This window comes from Punica granatum, chromosome 2 (assembly GCF_007655135.1).
Source record: "Punica granatum isolate Tunisia-2019 chromosome 2, ASM765513v2, whole genome shotgun sequence".
Classification (NCBI taxonomy): Eukaryota; Viridiplantae; Streptophyta; class Magnoliopsida; order Myrtales; family Lythraceae; genus Punica; species Punica granatum.
The window spans coordinates 31,761,643-31,788,689 of record NC_045128.1 but is presented as its reverse complement, the minus strand read 5'-3'; the positions used below and the strand labels follow the sequence as shown (position 1 = coordinate 31,788,689).

General features: G+C 34.4%; 1 protein-coding gene and 1 pseudogene across 2 annotated transcripts; both read right to left on the bottom strand.

The window, feature by feature from the left end:
* Nucleotides 1–7,053: 7,053 nt before the first annotated feature.
* LOC116198130 overlaps nucleotides 7,054–27,047 on the bottom strand; it is a 61,695-nt pseudogene continuing 41,701 nt past the window's right edge.
* Nucleotides 16,368–17,589, bottom strand: LOC116198132. Of its 2 annotated transcripts, none has more exons than XR_004155153.1 (2): nucleotides 17,074–17,589; nucleotides 16,368–16,682 (listed from the first exon to the last, which is right to left on the bottom strand). XR_004155153.1 is itself a non-coding variant. In XM_031528478.1 (2 exons), the coding sequence occupies exons 1-2, from the start codon at nucleotides 17,259–17,261 to the stop codon at nucleotides 16,771–16,773; spliced, it is 372 nt and encodes a 123-aa protein (XP_031384338.1). In that variant the 5' UTR covers nucleotides 17,262–17,376; the 3' UTR covers nucleotides 16,689–16,770. The 2 variants fall into 2 exon arrangements, 1 of the variants encoding a protein (XP_031384338.1); XM_031528478.1 differs by lacking the exon at nucleotides 16,368–16,682 and adding an exon at nucleotides 16,689–16,954 and having other exon boundaries at nucleotides 17,074–17,376.

Sequence of the window (27,047 nt, the reverse complement as noted above, 5' to 3'; positions counted from 1 at the left end):
ATATACGTACACAAGCAAATGTATGTCTTGTATTTCTCTCGATACTGAATACAGAGAAATGTTTTTGTATCTATACTTTTGTTTCATTTATGTACATAAATACACGATTTTTTTTTGGGATAAATACATAAATACACAATGTTAATTAATTAGAAGAAAAAAACACAGCCAGTTCTTGATATTATTTTCTGCCCAACGTATGTTTACTAGACTCAAAGCTTAAATTCCTCGCTGTGCTGGCTGCTTCATCGTAGTATACTAGAATTTCGATATCAGATAATATATATTACCAATTGACAATCAACGCCCAATTATTCGATCATTTTTTATTGGGTATTAACAGATTTGCAATAATATTATGTTAAAAATTATTACTTGAAAATGATATAAATATTTCCATGTGGTTTGAATTAATTGAGTATCTAAAAAATATTATTTTTAAATAATTTGTGGATCAATTCAATTCTTCAGTATGCACTATGGTATCCAAAAGTCTAAAGGGTCTGAACTAGTCCAGTTAGAGTGGGTCGGCCCACTAAGAGGTAAAATTTTCCCAGTGTGAATTTTCACCATTCACAATATTTGAACCCTAGACCTTGCTTAACGGAAATAAACGTCGAATCACTTAAATCAATCCATGTTGGTTTGAGAGTAGACTTGTACATTGTCCTGTACAGTAAGTTCACGACGTTTTTATATTTTGATCACTTATACTATTTCATTGCATCGGATTATGTGCTACATACAATTACTGTCTTGGACTCTCCCTATGTTTTTTATTGAAGATCATTTTACTAGTCTCATCTTTTAGGTACGTAGGATTTCTCTTGGTGTTCTTGGAATTTCAAGAGAATCTTTATACACGTCTCAATTAATATCATTGTTCAATTTTAGTCTCTAAACAAAAACTCTAGAATCACGATGAAACTACTAATATCAAAATTATGCGTCTCACAATGGTTATTTAAAGAATATGGCATAAATATATGCAATGTACGTCGTTTTAGAACTCTTGTAATGGGAAGGACTCGGCGATTAGGAATCGTGGATCCCTTGAAAATCCTCTTTTCTAATTAGCATATCATCTTTTATGCTCTTTGTAATTATATAAGTCGTTATCAATAAAACAGGGATTTGTTCCCTAAACGAAAAACAACAGGTTTGCCTGTAAGAGACCAACATCCCATTTTCGTGTACACATAGATTGCCCATTAATATATTCTTTTATTTATTTTTCATAGGCAAAAAAAAAAAAGTTTTTCTTCCCAGAGAACTATATTTTTATACATATTGATAATTAGTCGGTCTTAGGCTTAATTAGCGCGGAAACTGCTGGAGTCTCTATCCTTTGGCGTTGGTGCCGTTCTACAAATACATAATACGTATAACCATCGCTTGATCAATATTGTGGCCTTCGCAATTTATTGACTAAGAATGCATGCATGGTTTGACCAACGTGAGTGAGAGCCGCATGCATGCGCTTAATTAATTGATTAGTCGTAGATCAATGTATCATGCTTACGAGAAGCACCGAGTACAATTTCTCTTTTTGTGCTTTATTTATTTATTTATTTTGGGCAGGAGTAGCACCAGTTGACAAGCGTATATATCTGCATATATACCATATTATATGTTTCCAAAACGGGAAGATGTATATTCTCTTATATATTATATATTTCCAGAAAGAGAAGAACCGGCTCACTGGAGCCGCCTTGAAAATGCCATCGAATCGGAATCCTTTCTCACCCCTCACCGCTTCCTCCTCTCAAACAGTTCCCCTCTTCCTGAAGTAACCGACAGGCCCATCAATTAATCAAACCACATATGATGGGAGGCATCCTACAATTCTTTGGCGACATGGAACCCTGGGTGAAAATACTCTACATAGTAGTATTCTTCACCCTATGGCCGATCGCCATCGGGATTTGTACTGCCATCGTGAAAAGTTATTTTATCATGTTATAATACATACTACTAAAATGCTAGGAATATATGTAATTTAAATCTTATAAGAAAATTATAAATAGATCAAATATTATTGATTATCTTTTTGGATATAGTAATTATAGTGCACCAAATTAATAAATATGAAATTACTTAATCAACTGTTTAAATCAATTGGTAAAATTATTTTCTTTTTTAATAAAACATAATTGCAGTTACTGAAAACTAAAAGTAAGTCAATGTAATTGAAAAATTACCCTTATAAAAATACATAAATGAATACAACGAGAATAACAATAATAATAATAACAAATCTACCATACCATCAAGTGTATGTGTTAAATAAAAAATAAAATACAATAATTAAATCAAAATCCCAAAGAAGATATTCATGATATATTTAAATTAGATATTATCCTAAGGCAATGTAAAGATATACAATTTTCAAAAAGTGTATCTTGTGTTTATAATTCCAAATCCTCCTTGTTATATTAAACTAAACCGTATAATTTTTTCTTCCATAGATATCTACTTGTAAAAAGAACCATGAAAAACAGTTTATCCAAATTTTAAATATTTTTTGGACTTTTGAACACATAGTCAATAAAGAAAAAGAAACAAAAATTTATCTATATCTATATCTATTTGTATCTATACTATATTTATATCTTTATTTATTTATTTATTTACTAGTGAATATACACGGGCGATGCACGCGAAACCTTCTTTGATAATATTAAAATACATAATACTCGAACGACATAATATATGCCTATATAAGGATACAAGAATTAATGGATTACAAGATATTCATGAGTTTAAAATCAAGACAGCTCTTTTAAAAAAAGAAATATATAAATTATAAACATAGTATCTCCTTTTGAATGGATTTGTGATCATTTGTAGTTACAAAATATGTTCTTACTTTAAGTTATAAATAAATAAAATAAAAATAGTTCATAATATTTTTTAGGGTTGGTGACCCAAAAAAAGTAAAAAATTTGCCCTTCTTATTATTTACGTCAATAATTTTTTTAATCGCATGAAAAATTATAAATTATGATTTTCGAATCACGTTTAGCATACCATCACTTTCTTGTCAATTTTAACGAATTTTTCTAATATGGCATTAACATTGCAGACATAGCACATAGAAATCTACCAAGTGGACCCCATAGGTATTTAATATTAAATTCAAAATATAAATTATTAAAATTATAAAAAAAAAGTTAACATACTAATAACAAATCTCTATATCTAAGTATGCAAATCAATGTTTGTTCAATTTTACGAAATCATCCCCATTATGTTTTACACTATTGAAGAATGGTAAAACTACAGGCAAGAATAAAACTATAAAACTACTCAAATTTGAACTCATTTCTCTTATATCACTCATCCATCAATTCACACGTAATCATCTTTCACTCTACTTTTTACTCATTTCTTTTCAACCTGCACTCTATTTCTATCTCAAACGTTATTTTTCTTTTCTTTCACTAAAAAAATTAAAATTAAAATTTATCTTAATTTTCTAATTTTTTTAACAATAGCACAATTATGTAGAATTACAAATGGTATATAGTGATTAAGATACAAAGACAACGTTTTGAACCATTTTTTCATGTTGCGCATTGCGCTGGTGCAGAATCTAGTTTATGAATAATAAAATTTTTATAAGTACGATTAAAATAATAGAAATGATTTTTACAAAAATGAAATTAATGCAATTAAAAATAATTTCTTTCAAGGAAATTTTCTAGTTTATATATTTTACCTACTTGATCTTTCATTGCAATAAAATATCCTTAAAAAATAGAGAAGCGAATTCAAATTTTCAATAAAAGTTTACAAAATAATTAATAGAAATATTATTTTCACGAATAGTCTTGCAATGACATCTACAACTAGAAATCCAGAAAAACCCTACTCAAATCGATCGGAAAATTCCGAAAGTTAAAGACCTTAAGGGTCGGATTTAAGTTTTAAAGAAAGAAAATTGAAAAGAAGTTCATCGGACCCTATTTTATTTATATATAAATTTATTTAAATAATTCATATTATATATTAGAATTTATACTTAATAAATAAAATAAGAAAACAAACAATACACGTTAGATCCCACCTAAGGCACAAAGGGAAGTTTAATTCAGTTGCAAACTAATAAGTTGTATTGATAATCGATTATTAGATTTACATTGGAAACAACTTATCACTCCCTTTTTATACACGTACCCTTGAGGAGTAAGAACGAAAATATACCTAGAGCTCGTGAATGGAAGACATTAGTAGCATGAGGACTCTGAGCTTGTGCAATATTATTAGTAGGTAGTGTTGGCAGGCACCATAGTGGCAATGGATAGAACGGTAACAATGTTTGTGGACATAAAAAAAAAAGAAAGGAAAATAGGAAAAGGGAGAGAAGAAAAAAAAACCTGAGATAATATAATAGAAAACAAAATAAAATAAATAGTGATATGCATGTCATTTCTTTGAAACTCTTCTTCTCTTTCTTTCTTTTTTATTCTCCCAAATGCGTACTTTTGTTTACATAGAATCCCATAAAAAATTTGATTGGGACTTCGAAACAATTTACCAACAATATAACGTCTTAAATAATTTTTTACGTAAATAAATAAAAATTTTGAAAAGTTCGTTGAAAATTGTTTGAATTTCTTCGGTATTTTTGAAAGAAATCAATCATATGATATGTCAGTAACTCATCAGAAATATCCACCTGTAATAATTTTTAAAAATTCTTAATATAAATTTTAAAAATCCATCAATACAAATGTAAATGGGAAGGGGAGAGAGTAACCGTGGGCGTTGAATGGAGAAGTTATTTGATATTTGATATATTCGTCAGGGTGAATAATAGTGAAAAAGAACAAGTTATGTAGTTTTTATAGTGAAAAAGTATGAAATGGTGCCTTCAGATAAAAAAGTCATGAGAAAAAATAAGTACAAGTTGATTTCTGAAACTAGAAATAAAATAAAAAAGATTATGGTAGAAGAAAGATAATGCGGGAAATTTTTTTCTAACGATTAGCAAAGTCAAAGAATAAGAATAATTAAAGGGAAGCATAATTAAAAGCCAAAAGAGAAAATAGAAAAAAATAAAAATGTAAATGGAAAAGAAGAGAGAGGAACCGTAAGCGTTAAATGAGAAATTATTTCATGTTTGATGCATTCATCGGAGTGAATAATTATGAGAAATAACATGCTGGGTAGTTTTTATAGTGAAAAAGTATGAAATGGTGCATTAAAATCAAAAGGTAATGAGAAAGAGCACGAATAAGTTAGTTTTTCTATTAAAACGAATGAAATGAAGTCATGCTATTGAAAAGATGTGATGTTTAGTAGCATTCGTATTATTTGAGCAAATGGTAAAATAGTAATATTATTAATTTACTGTGGGCAAAAAGGAAAAAGAAGCTGGAGAAACACTTTGCGAAGGGTCGTATTTTGGAAGAGATATACAAAGTTTAACTCGGCTAAGGCATTATATGATTGAACATGTGAGGCAACGAATATTAAGAATGAACGATGAATAGAGAGTTGAAAATATGTGAGAAAAAATCATATTAACATAGCACACCGAAAGTTGCTAGTAAAGGTATGAAAATAAAGGTACGAATGATACAAGTATTTTTTTGAATAAAAATTAGGAAACATGAAGTTTTGAAAACAATCACGTGATTCATAGCGATGAGACAAAGAATGTATGAATTTGTTGGGATAACAGACGTTGAAAACGAACATATAGTGCAATAAAAATTTGAAACTACAAATCGGTATGAAATAATAATAAAACAAACATACATGTAATAAACGATTACAAGGGAGGCTCATGGGCTAATACTTTGAAAGATAAATCATAATTATCTAATAAATGGACACGGGTAGTCTCATTAGGTATTGAACCCGGAACCTTTTGATCACTAGGTAAGAGGTGCATCATTGAGCTATACCATCTCTTGATAAAATTTGTCATACTTTTATATATAGTATAGATTTGTACTATTACAAAAGTGAGGAAAAAAGGCTTGATTTAACTTCACTTTCCAAAAATGCCCTTAATGAAATAATTTTAATTAAAAACATCACTTAATTTAAGATTAAAATGGTAATTTTCCACCTCCACCTCTATCCTCTCCGGCCTAGGCAACTTCTCCTCCATCTTCAACACCAGTTATGGCTCCACTCCCCGACTCCATCTAGCGAGTGCCCTGACTGGCATCGAGCTAGGGATTCTATACATAGTATGAAGAGTTGTAAGGAATTAGTTGTGTTTAGAGAGCAATTTTTTCTACTTCTTCAATCAGCCTTTTTATTTGACAGATAATATTATTATTTAATTAATTAGTCTCATGATCATTGAACTTTTTAGTATTGACGTGAGCAATTCCACATATATGTATACACATACATGTTAGAATTAATTCATCCATGCCAATATCGTTAGTGGTTTTGAGGAGAAAAAGATGTAGTGAAAGACGAAATGAGAGAAGTGTTAAATTGTATGAGCATCCATCGGATCAAGATCACTTATAAAGAAGAATAGTAGTTAACAAACCTTAAGGAAATAACACTTCTTATGCTTAAAACTGATCTTGTGTAGCTATGATATGTGATATTAATCGCACGTAAATTAGATAGCAAATAATTTTTAGTTAAATGTTAAACTCAATTATTAAGACACAGTAGCCGGTTCGTTCAATAGTAATTAAGTTATTTCAAATGTCAAAATTTATTTTCACTAAAAAGTTTTTATGCACGTAAAAAGTTTTTCTTCCCAAATATATATATATTTTTATACATATTGATAATTAGTTGGTCTTAGGCTTGATTAGCGCAGAAACTGCTGGAGTCTCTATCCATTGGCATTGGTGCCGTTCTACAAATATATATATATATATATATATATGTATAACCATCGCTTGATCAATATCGTGACCTTCACAATTTATTGACTAAGAATGCATGCATGCTTGGTTTGACCAACGTGAGTCAGAGCCGCATGCATGCGCTTAATTTATTAATCAGTCGTAGATCAATGTATGATGCTTATGAGAAGCACCAAGTACAATTTCTCATTTTGTGCTTTATTTATTTATTTATTTTTTGGGCAGGAATAGCACCAGTTGACAAGCGTATGTGTTTCCAAAACGGGAAGGTGTATATTATCTTATATATTATATATTTCCAAAAAGAGAAGAACTGGCTCTCTGGAGCCGCCTTGAAAAGGCCATCGAATCGGAATCCTTTCTCGCACCTCACCGCTTCCTCCTCTCAAACAGTTCCTCCAGTTCGTCTAGATTATGTTGACTCTATGCTCTTCTGCCCAGTGCCATAGCATTCCATAGGGAAAATATATATATATATATATATATATAACCAATGTGAAATAGCCTATAAGAGGCACAACTGGAGCATTTTAGCGAGCACTTGACGAGCATAAGAATAAAGGACATAATCATAAATAAATAAATAAAAAGACACATTGCAAGACTCAAATGGATAATAAACTACATCAAAGAACAGGGGAAAAACAAAATAAAAAAAAGGGCAAATACAGTCTACTGGAGGCACATCTCCCCTGTTTGGTGCGAAATCAAATCGAATCATAAAACCAATTATTTTTCTCTTCTTCTAATTCTGTTTCGGTTACGATTACGGTTACGGTTAGTAAAATTTTTGTCCAAAAAATTCGGGACAGTTACAGTTCATGCTAAAAATCATACGGAACTGTCCCTCGCCCAACTCCACATGTATGGTCGAGGAAGAGATGAAACAGAGAATCCTTCTATTGCGAATTTGAACGATTCTAAGCACAACCAATCAAGAGAATTTCAACAAATCATGGGGTTTTTCGAGTGCCCACCTGCAAAGCAGCGGCCCAAGCAATGAGGAAGGAAGCGAACTAGAACTTCTTGAAGGGGCCTCAGTCTGGGCCCGTGCCTTCCTCTTGAAGGGGGTTAGTAGCCACGGCAAGAGTGGGAAGCCCGAGTCCCCAACTATGTACTCCCTCAGTTCTGTTCCTTCAAAAAGTGAGGCCTTCTTCCCGTTCAGCCTCTGACCTTCCTCTGCTAGCCTGTAAAAGCCCAAACTCTTGAGGATGGTAGCGTCACTAAGCTTTCCGGGCCAGCCTGTGATTATATCACGAAACCGGAGGTCTGGATCCACAATCGCCTGCAAAATCATACTGCACTTCTTCTCTCGATCATACCAGACGTTATTGGATCCATCCACATTGGACAAGTTCATAAGGATATGGGTTGTATCAATTGCCCCACAACAATTCGGCAGTTCCTCGGATCTTCTCGAACTTGGACTTGATCTGGCCTATCTCAGCCTCGTCTGAGGGCCAATAGAGGTGGGAGATCCCTCTCTCCTCCTGGGCCTCCACAAAGCGCCACGTCACATGGGAGACGGCTGATTGGCTGATTTTGAAGGATTCCCCGATGCTTGTTAATGACTTTCCAGATCGGTGAAGTTGGAGGGCTTAGTTTTTAATTCCTCCCCGACGAGTGAGCTTATGTAGTCAAATGTCTTCCTCGATATTCTAAAGATCGACTCAAATTCCTTCGGCTTCCCAGACTGTGATCAAGGACCTACAGCAATTTGGTTGGGAAAAGAAATAAGAATATACATATACATATACATATATGTATTTGCTAATGGAAAGATCCCAAGATGCCTCAGCTTTGGCAAGACAAAATGAATACGGGACAGGAGAAGTTACGAAATTTTGAGAGACAAATGTATTACGTAAATAAAAGTTGACAAAAGGACAAACACAGACTCATACTTCGAATATGAACAATGTTGTTGCTATTCTTTTACTGCAAGAATTAACCTAGCATCAGATATTAGACCTCTATGTCCTGAGAAGGTAAAATGTTTTGAGTTCCGAAATTACAACATTGTCAAATACCTACCTGATCTTTATCAGCCCATGGGAACTACTCAAACCATAGCATGTGCTATTGTATTACACTCCGTACTATAGTCCTGCAATTAACAAATTACACTCTGTTCGCTACTTATAAAAAAAGTACTATCTCTTCACTGATCTTGGTGAACCCACTAGATATCGATGCAACGGGAATTCACCATGAGCCATTAAACAGCCACTGAAAATATGAAATTTGAAGGCCACCCCCTCAGCTTAATCACTGAAGACCTTAATATCTTTAACATCCTTCTTGAAGGTCATATGTATGAAGAGAGTCTGGTGTTCAAACTTGCATCTGCACCTCATGCTAGTAAAAGTCCGAACATTTGGAGCTTCCACAAATTTCTCGGGTTATACATAGGAGGTTGCCAATACTTGTTCTATAAAGAAACAGGATAACTAATACACTGTCTCCCCCTTAATTTGAACACTGCTGCTGGAGTGGATCCTTATAACAATCTCGTACAAACTACTAATAAACATACTGTATAAAGTGGATCGGGTGAAGTAGAGGGATTTATCCCTTTCCTCGATTTCTTATCACTCTGTGAAAGACCTTTACTCTCAGTTAGTTCCCTTTGGCAATAAATATGAAGGGTTATCTCATAAGAAACACGAACTATTAATTCAATGAAAAACAAAATATAGATAGACATGTTTAAGGCCTGTTCAACAAGAAAAATGAGTTGACTGAATTTCTAACCCACTAACTAACTGATCCAAGCACATTTTGGATATCAATACTCGGGCAATTCATACTCTAGGATCGGAGAAGTTGCTTCTTTGTCCAAGTGGTAAGGTATTGACGTGTGGAGAAAAAGAAATAATCTTTCGATATTAAACCAACTTGATACTGCATAAATAGTATGAATCTAACAGCATGAGCTGCTAACACTACACTCTCCAATGCCCTCAAAGTTATTTTAGTATCTGGGCAGTTATTTGTTGTACAATGCTCTAACTTGCTCTACCATGGATGTGCATCCAGTTACATTTGTTAAAAATGTAGAACTCATTCTATCTATAATGATCAACTTCTGTGACGAACAAGGAACCCTATATCCTACAAAACCATTGTTAAGTACCATGATACAACCATTTAGATATGCTAAGAGTGTGAGTCTATACCACAGCGTACACAAGCAAGAAGAACAGAGGGAAACTAGGATTAGAAACCAAAATGTATGTTCCTCTACTGGGTCAGTGTTCCACTTAAAAGCTGAAACTTCCGAGATGAAACGTCAATAATGCATATCATAAGCAGCTTAGTGAGCAAGCTGGAAGGGGAAAAAAAAAACACCAATCAAGGAGAATGTTCGAGCAATTAATCCACGAGCAGAGGCATTCTTTCAAGTGAACACTCGATAAATCTAGCAACAACCCATCAGAAACAAATGCAACCGGAACGAATCAAGAACAAGCTCGGGGGCGGGGCGGGGGGTGTGATTGGTGGTGGGTACAGTGGAGGGAGTGTCGCGAATGGGGAGTGAAATTGTTCTGGGTTGAATATAAAGCATGCGATGATAAGTCAATGAAGAATGTAACAAAGTAGTGGGGGAAGAGGAGGAAGGACAAAGGCTTCGTTTGAGGTGACGTGGGGTTGATTTTTTTTTTTTGGATGAATAATGCAATTTTATAATTATAATTAAAAGGTGGTTGTGTTTACATCAATTCCTAGACTAATGTCAGGATACCCCTGAAAAGTACATAACGAGTGAAAATTTGACATCGAGCCATAATAGCCTAAGTCATGAGCTAGGGAGTTATCCGATCTAGGGATCCATGAACATAACCAATCGGAGAAGAGTTCAAGAGTTTTACAAATATCCGAAACAAAACTCCTAATTTCCCACAGCGAGTTTTGTGGGTGCAAAATGGCGTCTATAAGAAGCAAGGCATCAAAGCGTAGCCAGATCTTCTTCAATCCTCTTTCTACGGCAATATTGAGGGCAAGGAGGGCTGCATGAGTTTCTGCCTGGAGCGGTTTATCTTCATGAGATACTTGAAACCATGATAATGCTGGTGGGCTGTTCAGGGGGTGAAGAATGCCCGAGAGGCATGATTTGCTGCTATTCCAATAAGCATCTGTATTGATGATGATCCAGTCAGGTCCAATGGGCTCCCGTGATGGCTCGAGTTGTAGCGATTGTTTTTATGAGTTTTCCACCTATTGGATCTTGCTGCGTTCACAACTCATGTGCTCTTTGAAAGGCCTTTGGATTCTTTTGATTGTTTCATGAAGATTCGTTGTTTCTCCTGCATGCAAAACATCGTTACGTGAGTTCCACAGTTGGTAAAGAATAACTGCTGCATATAGAGAAAACATTGTCTTATCAGAAAGCTTGGATGAAAAACTGAATGGAGGACAAACAACAAAATTTATCAAATCCTTAGAACTGGAACAAGGGATGGCACTTGAGTGTATATTCCAGGGTGATTCCCTACAAGTAACACGATAAAAGATACAATTTCCGAAGAGATGTTCAAAGTTATCGGAGCTGGTATGGCAAAGAGGACATGGAGTGTTTTCTTCACTAAACCAGGGGAGGCTTTCACTAGCGATCCTCTAAAGATGGAGTTTAAGACGTTCATGCATTTTGAGATTCCATATGGCTTTCCATACAACTCCACTATGATTATGGAATCTATGATTCTGGTCAACAAGATAGAAGGATTTGACAGAATGCTTCCCTGAAGTATTAGGAGTCCACAACGTTGAGTCTTCGTAGTCTTCTTGAGATAGATGAATCTTGAGAATGTTGTCCACAGTGTCTTGTTCGAAGAGGTTCCTGATTAGCGGGACGTTCCATCTCTTCGGATGGAGGAGCATCAGATCACAAACTTTTAGCTCTAGGTTTGGGACTACATTCGTCTTGGGGGAGGCTTTGTGGCCTAGCTTTCCTGGAATCCATGGGTCTATCCAGACTGAAGTTGTTGCGCCATCGCCGATGGAGAAGCAGGTGCTATTCTGGATGGTATTCTTACACCACCGGAGGCCCTTCCATATTGATGAATGAGAGGAACGGTTGGTGGAGTTAAGAAAGTTACCATACTTCGCCTTGAGAGCCCTACTAGCAAGGCTTTCGTTTGATTTTGTTAGAGCCCATACTGTTTTGGAAAGCATCGCTTTGTTCGTGTCTTCCGCTCTTTGGAAATCGAGACCTCCTTTTGATTTAGGTTGGCATAAAGAGTTCCAACTCGTTGGTGTATAGTAGCTGCCTTCTTCCTTACTTACTCCCCACCAGAATCTCCTTGTCACTTTGTCTATAGAGTTTAAAGTGGATTTTGGAAGCCGGAAGAGAGACATCGTGTAGATTGGAGTGCTATTAATCACCGAGTTAATTAATGTGGCTTTATCAGCCCGGGAGAGGGCTTTTGACTTCTAAGATGCCAGCTTGCTCTTGATTTTGCCCACGAGAAATTGGAAGGAGTCTTTCTTTTTTCTTTTGACGAACAGCGGATTACTAAGGTATTTAGCGTCTTCCTTAAGCTTTCTCATGCCGAGAATGGCTTTTGCATTTCTCTTTGTATCTGCATTGGCATTTTTTGAGAAGAAGAGTCCTGATTTTGGGCAATTCACTTTTTGACCTGACCGGGAGTAAAATTTTTCGATGATGCCTTTAATGCTTATGATGTTTGCTTATGTTGCCTTTGATAAGATGAGGAGATCATCTGCAAACATAAGATGTGATATTTGAGGCCCTCCTCTGCTTATATGTATCCCCTTGATATCTCCGTTGGCTTCTGCTCTATATAGGAGTCGAGAGAGAATTTCCATAGAGATAGGATCTCCCTGCCTAATACCTCTGGAAGGCAAGAAGTGATCGTGGGGCGAGCCATTTAGAAGGACCGAAAAAGTTGATGTAGAGATGCATTGGAAGATCCATGATATGAAAGTGGAGTGAAAACCCAATTTTTCTAGGATCTTTATAATGAAACTCCATTCCAGCTTGTTGAAAGCTTTCGTGAAGTCTATTTTCATTCCTACCCAACCTCTTCGGGCCTTCGTTTTCTTCATTGTGTGTAGGATCTCTTGAGTTAGGAGCCCGTTTTCATTTATCCATCTTCCTTCTAAGAAGGCTGTTTGGTTCGGGGAGATGATTTTGTGGAGCAGAGGTTTAATTCTAGTGGTAACGATCTTAGAAATCACCTTGTAGCTAACATTGCAAAGGCTGATGGGCCTGAAATCTTTGAAAGTGGAGGCACCTTGACATTTTGGCGTGAGATAGATGAAGGTGTTGTTCCACTCCCTGAGAAGGTGGCTCGATCTGAAGAAGTTTTTAACTGCCTCTAGCAGAGGTGGCTTCACTGTTTCCCCATAGTGCTTGTAGAATAAGGAAGGCATTCCGGGTGACGTGGGGTTGATGTTTTTGTTTGTTCAGCCTGGGCAAACAGAACAGAGAAAGGCCAAAGACAATGGAAGAAGAAGGAAGGATGAACTTCTTCACTGACATCAAAGCATCGACCCTGATCTTTTCTTTCTTTTTGTTCTTTAGTTCTTACATTTGGTTGATGTTTGTTTTGTTGGGGAAGTTTATGAAGCTGTTTGCTAAATTGGGTTACCACGGCTTGGCTTCACGAATTCCAGGTTGAGAAATAATATTTTATTGAGTTAATTATCTAAAAAGGTTCGATTTTTGTAATTTTTTTTTCTGAATATAATAAGACCTTTAGAAAATAGAATAGAAATGAACGACATTTGTATTTTTTTTCTAAATATAGCACAATCTTTTAAGAGTAGTACAAAAATGCACGACCTTTGCATTTTCCCTAAATATTGCACGATCTTTAAAAAATAACACAAAAAAAGCATGACCTTCAAGTTTAGCTGTGATTTTAGTACAACGTCAATTATTCGTCAAATGTAACGGTAACAGTTAATGGCGCCTCAAGGCATAATATGATTGGATGAGTGGATCACATATACTTTTATTTAATTAAAAAAAATTCTAAAATTTTTAAAAAAATTTCTTAAGAAAAAAAGAGCATATTTTAGATTGTGGGGGCACAATCAAGGCCCTCACCGCCAAAATGAAAAAGCCCTCAATTTCAGGATACTTTCGATTTCGGCAATGGATGCCCCGATTACGACCGTCGTCCACACAATTGGGGTCATGCTGGGGCCGGCGACCCCAATAAGGAGATGGTAGCCAGCGACGTAGCCACCACTGTCAGTCCTCTCTCCTTTCCTCTTATTAAGTTGAATCCCTCTTTCTTTTCTTTTTATTTTTAAATTTTTTGTTAATTATTTTTTAATTAAATAAAAACCTGTTGGATTTACTCGTCCAATCATATTATACCACGTAGCATCGTTAGCTCTACATTAGCTGTTACTGTTATAATTTGATGGAATAATTAAGTCATGCCAAATGCGCAACTAAACCTGAATACCATGCATTTCTGTGCATGCTATATTTAGAAAAAAAAAGTGCAAAGATTGTGTCTTTCGATGCTACTATTAAAAAGTCGTGCTATATTTAAAAAAAGAAATTGCAAAGGTCGTACCTTTCGATGCTATTCTGCAAATGATGTACTATATTTAGAAAAAAAAAATGCAAATATTGTGTTTTTCTAGGTGATTAATCCTTTTTTGTGCTTTAATAATGTTTTTTTTTATAAAAAAGCAATTTTTATCATGAAATGTAATTTTTTACATTTATTCACTAAATTTCGTGTGCACTCCAACGTCCGCAAGTCTAATGGGTCTGACTAATCAAGTTCGAGCCGGATTAGTTCACTAAATGGATAAAACTCTCCCAAAATAGATTTTTTTTTTCACTCATAAGACTTGAACTCGAGACATTACTTGAAAAACAAACTTATTTTTTTCGATGTAAAGTATGGTATCCAAAAGTCCAATTGAACCTTGATTAATCCAGTCATGTTGGTACATTTACTCATTTAATTAATTCTCGCAAATCAATCAGCTCTAGAATACCTAATTAATTCTTTTTTTTTCTTGGATTCTATTTCAGTGCTTTTTTTTTTCACACCATACATAAGTAATTTGGGACCTTAGATTCCCATCAATCTAATACGGACCGTTCATTTTTATAAGTTTTAAAATTTTAAAAACACCCCTTAAAAAATAACGATTTGGTCCCATTGTTATATAAGATGTGATTTTTATCCACAATTCTTTCCATTATTCTTCAATCCCATCACAAATCCAGATTGATGATGTGGATTTCTATTATTGTGTCACTTGTAATATTAAACCAAACCGGTTAAGCTAATTGATTTAGGAGAAGCTCAATCAAACGATTTAATAAAAACGGTTTTCCACTCTCTCCTCTCTCCTCGATCCTCAGGCTCTCAGCCATAATTCTCTATCTCAACTCTCTTCGACAATGCGTGATACAGAAACCTGAATAGATTTTCTGAGGTTGATGAAGCTTAGGAAACCTGTTATCCAGACATGAAGCAGTAAGAAATCCACCATTTTAATCCTTAGACAGGCTAGATACACCATGTAACCTTCTTTCCTGGTAAATTCAACATCTGAGGTTAAGTAACGTGATGAAATGAGAATTTCAAAGAACCAAAAACTAATGCATCGTTTTGGTACCAGACCTTTTTAGTTGGTGACTCAGGATTAGGGCACGTCTGTGTGACTTGAGCTTTCAATTTTCTTGTGTCCTAGAGCTTGATTCCGCTGACACAGAGTTCAAGAATTGAGTCCAAATAGTAGAGCCGCTCGAGTTGAGATAAAGAACTGATGTAATAATGCTTATGGAAGCAGCCTGTTAAATGCTTGCGAGGCATTATCAACTGACATCACAAAAGGAGAAACTCAAAGCTGCTTGATGAAGCTCCCGAAATCGTCAATGGAGGATTTTTGTTTCATTAGTTTTTTTTTTGTCTTCTCCTTCATGATGGCTAATTTGTAACACTAGTGAAGGATTGTGGGATGAGAATAGGAAAGTAAAGAATGGAAATATTTTTAAAAAATTATGTAAAATGGACCGTTCATTTTAAATGAAAGGAATATAAGGATTCATATTAACTTTATACGGTATGAAAAAATTAAAAATTATGCATAGTAGAACTTGATTTTTTTTTTTGCACTAAATGTTATGTCCACCGAAAAGAAAAGAGAGTAAATTTTATGGAAGAAAACATAGTCAATTTGTTTTAGTAAGGTTACCCGGAGAAGTCAGATTCCGATGTGCTTAAATAAGGGCGAATGGCGACCAACTTTGTGTTTTTTTTTTTTCTAAACTAGATCCTATGTAATTGTTGGTAGGGGTGATCGGTTCCGGGTACCCTTTTTTTTTCACGATACCCGGACCCTACCCTGTAAGGGACCGGTTCCAAGATTTTGGAACCGGACCCTACCCTGTTGAATCCTGGAACCGGAACCTACCCGGAACCTGTATTATACCACAGGTTCCGGGTACCCTGTTGGAACCTGTAAATTTTTTTGTCTCGTAAATAAAATAGAAAATATCACACCCATAATCAGTAATCACGGCAAATATAATATCGACATAAATTTAGATTAATCATATCAATAATCTTAATTAGCAATTACAGTGCAAACTCTTTCAATCAAACCAAGAGAGATTCAGCCCCACATCTCCAAATACGGACAAACTCACAGTAAACACGAAGACTTCCCCCCCATCTCATTCCATCCCATCTCAATCCTACGGCAGGGATTCAGCCCCTCACTCTCCCCACCGGTCAAATCCACGGTTCCCGTCAAATCTCCCCCGCTCCTCCCTCGCCTTTCGAATCCTTCATTCTAGCTAAACTCAACGGGGAAAAAAAAATCTTTCTGCAATTACATGTAGACTGGATTAACCATCAAATCATTCCACCTTGTATAACATCTAGCTAGTGCTATAGTAATCAACAAAACAAGCTCATATCCAAAGACAAATCCCAGAATCTACGCAAAAACGCAACTTTCCACTCAATGCCCTAAAGCTTGAAGATAAGAAGAGCCGGTCATAGTGTAAACTACAGGTCCATTTACTTCTAGGAGCACTAGTGCAGCAGCTAAACAGATCAACGATGCAGTCGGGAAAGCCTTTCTTTAAGCTGAATCTTTGTGAATTGCACAGAGATTTCAATTTCAACAGCACAAAACCCAAGGAGAAATCTCAAAACAAATTAAATTAAATAAAAAAAATTGGTAATTTGTCTTTCATGAGGAAGAAACTTACTCGGGACTAGCTCCGTCGCCGGACTGAAGGTGAGATCTGTCGTCTTCAGCGGAATGGTGGAGGGAGTGGTCTGAGGGCTCAACTTCGTGAGCTTCCCCGTCGAACGCCGCCTCATTCTCCTGCGGGTCCATTAGGTATCGGACCAGAGAGGCGTCAAGAAAGCCGCTGAAGCGGAGGAGACCTTCCATCGGAGGAAGAGAAGAGAAGCCCGGCAACGCAGCCCTAGCTCGATCGCAGAGAAAGAGACAAGCAGAGAGAGAGAGAGAGAAAAGACCCGACTGCGAATGAGGATAACTTTACCTTCTTTTTTTTCTTTTTTGTTTTTTGTAATTACCATCCGGTTCCGGATTTCGGTTCCGGTTCCGGTTTTGGATACCCCGTAGGCTGGAACCGGAACCGGAACCGGATTTCACCGGTTCCTTATTTTTATACCCGGACCCTACCCTATTTTCAATACGAGCTACCCGGACCCTACCCTACCGGGTAGGTTCTGATCGATTCCTGGTATACCCGGTATCCGTGCACACCCCTAATTGTTGGTAGTATTTTGATATATATTTGATAGTTTTTGGACGACTAGCTCTTTTTCATCTTATTTTCTTTCAAGTTGTTGACCGATTTGATAGCGGTTTACAAGGTTTCTTCGTATACTGGAAAGAAACAAACAGAACCAAAGAAAGGATAAAGAACAAACAAGCTAGACGATAGGCACATTGTGAATAATTAAAATCACTTATATAATTGGCTCAATAATTTCATCACAAAAGCTTTTATAATATATATGAGATGTTAGAGAAGGAAAAAAAAATTACCTAGGTACTAAAACTCACCATACTCGCCCTGTAAGTCTGATTTATTTCATCGAGAAATAGTCCCTTATGCTACGTTTGTTTCGTCGTAATGGAATTAGCGGTGAATATAATAGGTAGGGAATATCAATTAGTAAGTAATAGAATGAAGATTGCATTTAAGTTTATTTGTTTAGTTGGATGTAATATGAGAAATGTGAATTACAATTCTCAAATTTGGATTCAAAGAATTGAGGGATAGGCTTTGACTAAAAATACAAAACTGCCCTTCCTATAGAAAGAAGGAAATGCCTAATAAATATTAACATTTTTATTTATTTAATATTAAATATTATGTAATATTTATTAAGAATTAAAAAAAACTGAAATAAAATAAAATAATTAATTAATTAAATTTTTTTGTAAAAAAAAGAGGAGACGAATAGTCCCCTTGTTCGTTGGAGCTCTGAGCATCAGTGAGCCAGGGGCTCCCAAGCCACACCCAAGGCTTGAACCCAATGCGTACCTAGCCACACGGCTTGCTAGATATGCTCGACGAACCCGAGCTCGAGGGCTAGAGAGAGAACTTGAACCAGCTAATGTTTTAAGGTTAATCTAGTCACTGCCCGTCTAGATAATGTTTTTCTTAGTTCACTAATAAATCCATTATGTAAACTCATGTTTCTATAATCAATTTGATCTCCCGGGGGCGAGTAATCTCCTATAATTGTGAGACATTTGCTGGATTTAAAGGGCTCCATTTCGGGAGAAAAATCATTTTCCAACGATCATATATAACAGGATATTGTAAGCTTTGAATAATAATAACAATAATAATAATAATTATTATCATTAATAATTCAAACGGACATAGATAAATAACAAATGATAGGGCGTGCAATCGGTTGCATCATTCAATCGAAGTAAATTACTTTACTGTATAATAAACTACTTAAACTACTTACTCTATAGTATACGCATCTCAGAATAATTTGTATGAATTTCGAAATAATTTACACAAGTTTCTAAATAATTTACACATATTTCAAAATAAAATTACTAACCTTTTGAAAAAAAATACTTTTTCACTTAAATTTTAAGTAATTTATTCAATTGGATGGTGCAATTCATCTTTATTGATTGCACCATAAAATCTCCGATGTGGGTGGGCCAAGTGGTGACTTCTCCTCTGCGGCCTCTTCGACACCCCCCGCGGCAGAATCATCGCCCACCACCAAGATGAAAGCACCTGAAGTCCGATCGATCTTACCTTCAAGCTTGTTCAAATTGACTTTTGTGGCTTGTCTTCCTCGATTGAGTTTTGAACAGGTTTTGGTTCCCTGAGATAAACAGTAGTTTGAACCGATCAAGGATAATTTTGGGATTGGGCTATTAAGGATTAAGTTTGATTGTTCAAACTAGGGGTGTAATCTATGGTGGGATATTTCGCACGGATACCCGACCCAATATACCTTGCTTTTCTACTTTGTTTCATAACATAGTTGATTCTCATCGTGGATTTAGGGTAAGGTGCAATCCTTTTTTTCCCCCTTCCCAGCATTGGTTGAGGTCCGTGATGAAATGCTGCTAGAAGGTCGTGAGTGGATCTTTCGATTTCAAGATGGAAAATGACATTTGTATTTATTTTTATCCGTTGTGATTTTTTCACTTATTAGTCTTTGTTGTTTGCTTAGATAATAAATCGTTTCTTCCTTCTTGTAATACCCGATTAGGCATTAGGCATTTTCTCAGGTATCTGCTCTTGCGGTAGATTGTAATGAATATACTTAACACTTTCAGCAATATATTTTTTGTGTGTGCGTGTGGCAGGGTTGGTGTTTGTGGGGGGTTTGAGAAAATAGAGAGATTCGCAACGGTTCTCTTACATGTCAGTGGGCTGGTTTTTTTATCTTTGTTAGGGTTATAGGTTCTATCTTCTATGTCTAAAATTTTGTAATTGTATAATTTATTATTTTTATTATCATTATCATATCACCATCATCATCATCGATAAAATAGTGATTCGATCGTGGCAATTGTCCCATCTCGTGACAAAACAGAATAAACACGAGAGATATGGTTAGTAAGCAGAACGCATGATTATGAAGAGTCTTTCTGATTCGTTTCCTCTTTTGGTGCTTGACTGAGATTTGGCCTTCTTCTATTTCTGGTGACTGAAGAAGAAAATCTTTTCTTTCTTTCGTTTCTTTCTTTCGGGACTTACATGAAACTCTAAGGTTTATTGCACGATATAGCGTAATATTGACAGATATTCTTAGATCTATCCCAACGTCATTTTTTTATACCTAAAATATCCCTACGATACTATTTTTGTTTCACTAACTATCCCCGGGGCTAGATAGTGATATCAAATTAGCAACGTTGGGATATTTCAGGCAAAAAATCGACTTTGGGATAGGTCCAAAAATATCTGTCAACGTTAGGCTATATGTTGCAATATACCAAAACTCTAATAATGGGTGCAAATAAAACTAAAAAGAAGGTCCGATTAATTAGTTTGGAATTCAAACTTACAAGAAAGTTGTATTATGAAAATATACGTAGATGATTGAAGAATCATCAAAGTCGATAGATATATCTACCTATTTTGAATTTGGGGATTTAGCTAGAAATCGTGCTATTCGATCATGCAGGATGATACCGGTCACATTCTTAAGAATATAGTGGAGCCCTTCTCTAAAAAACATACAATACGAGCGAACAAATCGACCGAGCTTAATTAATTAATTGAATTGAGAAAAGTCTTAGGATGCCAAATATAATATATACCGTGAGTGCTATATATAGCAGCAGAAGATAGGAACTGCTAAATATATATATATATATATGTGTGTGTGTGTGTAAGGTGAAATCAACAGAACAGGATCAGATGGAAGGAATAATATCTGACCTGGACTGGAACCTGACAGTTTATTTGTGTATGCATTATCTGGATATTAGCTAACTAGGTACTATCTGGATATTAGCTAACTAGGTACTATGTGTGTCATATATATATATATATATATATATATATTTATTTATTAAGATAAAAGGAGAATAGTCACAATTAAAAAAAAAGAATAGAAATAATTTTTGGAGGTTTGAAACTCCCCTTTGCTTGGCACTAGAGCATCAGCTTAAATTCCAAAGAATTAGTTTTACAACCAATCTTTGCACATGGTTATTTAATTTTATTTTTTTATCAAATTATTCTTTTATTTGATTCTTACTCTAATAACCAGTCAAGAGAAGGTACCATGAGATTGTCAATTTACAGAGCCAAAATAAAAAAGAAAAAATTAAATAAATGTTAGAATCCAATATGATAAAATACTATAATATTTCATTCAAAAAGAAAAGCTTAGTTTTATCTAACCACGTTGCTCAATGAGTCCATGTTTTCCTTAAGTTTGTGTCATGATATTGCTATTTTATTATTTGACTTTTAATTTCTACCTATTCTTGAAAAGAAAATATCTAGTTAGTTTAACATGATTTTTTTCTTAAATAAAATACGATGATGATGATATGGTTCTCATCTCTACTCTACTATAGAAAGAGAGAAATTAGTGTGCTCACTAAAATAATATTCAACCAAATGATAATAATTCGGGACACCTACGGTTCATGCTAGAAATCGTACCGAACTTTCCCGCACCCACCCTCCACATGTAAGTTTGAGAAAGATGAAACAGAGAATCCTTCTGCTATATATAACAGCAGAAGATAAGAACCGCTAGATATGTGTATATATATATATATACATATGTGTATAAGTAGAAATCAACCGAATAGGATGAGATGAAAGGAATAATATCAGACTTGGACTAGAGCCTAACAGTTCATTTGTGTATGTATTATCTGGATACTAGCTAACTAGGTACTTCTGCTGGTGTTTCGTGGAAAACTTCAATTTGTTTCGAATACAAGTTGTTTTAATCAAAGTTTTACTCTTTTTAGATATGTTCTCTTGCTCTCTCGCTTCTCTTCTCTCTGCCTTCTTCGCTCTCTCACGGTGTGTGCACTGTTTCGAAGTAGGAAATTTCTCTCCTCCCTCCCTCACCCTCACTCTATAAATGCATGTATCCCGTCGCACATCTAACATTCACTCGACTTGCGCGAGTCACTGCCACTCCGTGCGCTCCCTTTAGCAAACCAGGAATACAGTGAACAAAGAGGTATCTAAGTTGATCCTTTCTTCAGGTTTGGCGAAGGTGTCTGATCTACTAGCTCTCCTCCAACCAATCCGGAGACTACAACACCCAATTCGTCAATCGACAAATCCATCCTTCTCACCCCATTATTTCAACAGCCCCCGAAACCATTGCGATGATGAAGAAGAAGAAGATTATGAAATCAAGGAAACTCCATCATGTGGAGTTTTTGGTCCTCCGCCAGCCCCACTCACTATAAGAAATTTTGTATGTTGTGACAAATTCTATTGCTACAGAAGAAATTTTATCACAAGAAAATTATATTGTAATAAGAATGTTAAATTATATTAAATAAAATTTTATAATGCACGTACTTAATATGTATGTAGATACATATATGTTTATATGTATACACATATATTCAATATTATGCGAGCGCTGAAAACCAAGTATTTCCATAATAACTAACATGTATGTATATACATACTTAACATGCATGTATATACATACTTAATCTATATATTGTGATACGAATATTAAATTACACTAACTAAAGTCACATAATGCACATACTTAATATGTATGTAGATACATATATATTTATATGTATACACATATCTTTAATATTGTGCGAGAGCACCACGACCTAAGTATTTCCATAATAACTAACATATATTTATATACATATTTTCATATATTGTGACACAAATTGTACAATGTTTTCATCGCGAAAATAAATTTATCACCATAAGTTATAAGATATTGTAATCAAATATAATCTTGTCACAATATACTTATTAGAAACTGCTACATATATATATATATATATATACACGTGTGTGTAAGTAGAAATCAATAGAACAGGATCATATGGAATGAATAATATCAGACCTGGACTGGAACATGAGAGTTTACTTGTGTATGTATTATCTGGATACTAGCGAACTAGGTACTATGTGTGTGTCATATATATATATATATATATACATTTATTAAGATAAAAGGAGAATAGTCACAATTAAAAAAAAAGAATAGAAATAAATTTTGGAGGTTTGAAACTCCCCTTTGCTTGGCTCTCGAGCGTCAGCTTAAATTCCAAGGAATTAGTTTTACAACCAATCTTTGCACATGGTTATTTAATTTTATTTTTTTATCAAATTATTCTTTTATTTGATTCTTACTCTAATAACCAGTCAAGAGAAGATACCATGAGATTGTCAATTTACAGAGCCAAAAAAAAGATAAAATAAAATAAATGTTAGAATCCAATATGATAAAATACTATAATATTTCATTCAAAAAGAAAAGCTTTGTTTTATGTAACCTCGTTGCTCAGTGAGTCCATGTTTTCCTTAAGTTTGTGTCATGATATTGCTATTTTATTATTTGACTTTAAATTTCTACCTATTCTTGAAAAGAAAATATCCTGTTAGTTTAACATGATTTTTTTCTTAAATAAAATATGATGATGATGATATGGTTCTCATCTCTACTCTCCTATAAAAAGAGAGAAATTAGTGTGCTCACTAAAATAATATTCAACCAAATGATAATAATTTGGGACAGCTACAGTTCATGCTAGAAATCGTACCGAACTTTCCCGCACCCACCCTCCACATGTAAGTTCGAGGAAGAGACGAAACAAAGAATCCTTCTGCTATATATAGCAGAAGGAGATAAGAACCGCTAGATAAGTATATATATATATACACACATATATGTGTATAAGTAGAAATCAACCGAACAGGATGAGATGAAAGGAATAATATCAGACCTGGACTGGAACCTAACAGTTCATTTGTGTATGTATTATCTGAATACTAGCTAACTAGGTACTTCTGCTGGTGTTTCGTGGAAAACTTTAATTTGTTTCGAATACAAGTTGTTTTAATCAAAGTTTTACTCTTTTTAGATATGTTCTCTCGCTCTCTCGCTTCTCTTCTCTATGCCTTCTTCGTTCTCTCACTATGTGCACTGTTCCGAAGTTGGAAATTTCTCTCCTCCCTCCCTCACCCTCACTATATAAATGCATGTATCCCGTCTCACTTCTAACATTCACTCGACTTGCGCGAGTCACTGCCACTCCGTGCGCTCCCTTTTAGCAAACCAGGAATATAGTGGACAAAGACGTATCTAAGTTGATCCTTTCTTCAGGTTCGGCAAAGGTGTCTAATCTACTAGCTCTCCTCCAACCAATCCGGAGACTACAACACCCAATTCGTCAATCGACAAATCCATCCTTCTCACCCCATTATTTCAACAGCCCCCGAAACCATTGCGATGATGAAGAAGAAGAAGATTATGAAATCAAGGAAACTCCATCATGTGGAGTTTTTGGTCCTCCGCCAGCCCCACTCACTACAAGAAATTTTGTATGTTGTGACAAATTCTATTGATACAAAGAAGTTTTATCACAAGAAAATTATATTGTAATAAGAATGTTAAATTACATTAAATAAAATTTTATAATGCACGTACTTAATATGTATGTAGATACATATATGTTTATATGTATACACATATCTTCAATATTATGCGAGCGTTGAAAACCAAGTATTTCCATAATAACTAATATGTATGTATATACATACTTAATATGCATGTATATAAATACTTAATCTATATATTGTGATAAGAATATTAAATTACACTAACTAAAGTCACATAATGCACATACTTAATATGTATGTAGATACATATATATTTATATGTATACACATATCTTCAATATTGTGCGAGAGCACCACGAACTAAGTATTTCCATAATAATTAACATGTATTTATATACATATTTTCATATATTGTGACGCAAATTGTATAATGTTTTCATCCCGAAAATAAATTTATCACCATAAGTTATAAGATCTTATAATCAAATATCATCTTGTCACAATATACTTAATAGAAACTGCTATATATATATATATATATATACGTATGTGTGTAAGTAGAAATCAACAGAACAGGATCATATGGAAGGAATAATATCAGACCTGGACTGGAACATGAGAGTTTACTTGTGTATGTATTATTTGGATACTAGCGAACTAGGTACTATGTGTGTGTCATATATATATATACATTTATTAAGATAAAAGGAGAATAGTCAGAATTAAAAAAAAAAGAATGGAAATAATTTTTGGAGGTTTGAAACTCCCCTTTGCTTGGCACTCGAGCATCATCTTAAATTCCAAGGAATTAGTTTTACAACCAATCTTTGCACATGGTTATTTAATTTTATTTTTTTTATCAAATTATTCTTTTATTTGATTTTTACTCTAACAACCAGTCAAGAGAAGGTACCATGAGATTGTCAATTTACAAAGCCAAAAATAAATAAATAAATAAATAAATGTTAGAATCCAATATGATAAAATACTCTAATATTTCATTCAAAAAGAAAAGCTTAGTTTTATCTAACCACGTTGCTCAATGAGTCCATGTTTTCCTTAAGTTTGTGTCTTGATATTGCTATTTTATTATTTGACTTTTAATATCTACCTATTCTTGAAAAGAAAATATCCAGTTAGTTTAACATGATTTTTTTCTTAAATAAAATACGATGATGATGATATGGTTCTCATCTCTACTCTTCTATAAAAAGAGAGAAAATTAGCGTGCTCACTAAAATAATATTCAACCAAATGATAATAATTCGGGACAACTACAGTTCATGCTAGAAATCGTACCGAACTTTCCCGCTCCCACCCTCCACATGTAAGTTCGAGGAAGAGACGAAACAAAGAATCCTTCTGCTATATATAGTAGTAGAAGATAAGAACCGCTATATATATATATATATATATATATATTTTTGTGTGTGTAAGTAGAAATCAACCGAACAGTTGTTGCGTGGAAAACTTGAATTTGTTTCGAATACAAGTGATTTTAATCAAAGTTTTTGTGGTTGATTTTAGAGTTGAGTAAAGTTGAGTTTTGGTTTTAATTAATTTGTAATAATTGTATTGTTGAATTAGAGAAAAAGTGTGAAAAAGTTATGAATAGTTCAGAGAAAGTAATAATTGTGTTGTTGAATTATGGAAAAAGTAATATATAATTGAGAGAATTTAATATTAAAAATTGAATTACATGATTAAAAAATTGAAGAAAAATGAAAATATAATAATTGTATGAATTGAAAATAAGTGGAGTATAGTTAAAATTAAATTGTAAAACCAAACAGTTACTCTTCTTAGATATGTTCTCTCGCTCTCTCACTTCTCTCTGCTTTCTTCGATCTCCCACAGTAGGTGCACTGTTCTGAAGTTGGAAATTTCTCTCTTCCCTCCCTCAACCTCACTCTATAAATGCATGTATCTCGTCTCACTTCTAACAATCACTCGACTTGCGCGAGTCACTGCCACTCCGTGCGTTCCCTTTTAGCAAACCAGGAATATAGTGAACAAAGAGGTATCTAAGCTGATCCTTTCTTCAGGCTAGGCGAAGGTGTCTGATCTACTAGCTCTTCTCTAACCAATCCGGAGACTACAAGATCCGATTCATCAATCGACAAATCCATCCTTCTCACCCCATTATTTCAACAGCCCCCGAAACCATCGCGATGAAGAAGAAGAAGACGACTATGAAATCAAGGAAACTCCATCATGTGGAGTTTTTTGGTCCTCCATATTGTGACAAATTATATTGCTACGAAAAAATTTTATCACAAGAAAAGTATATTGTGATAAGAATGTTAAATTACATTAAATAAAGTCTCATAATACACATACTTAATATGTATGTGATACATATATATTTATATGTATACACATATCTTCAATATTGTGTGAGCGCTGAAAACCAATTATTTTCATAATAAGTAACATATATGTATATACATACATAATATGCATGTATATACATACTTAATATATATATTGTGATGAGAATATTAAATTATACTAAATAAAATTTCATAATGCACATACTTAATATGTATGTAGATACATATACATTTATATCATATCTTCAATATTGTGCGAGCGTTATGAACCAAGTATTCCCATAATAACTAACATATATGTATATA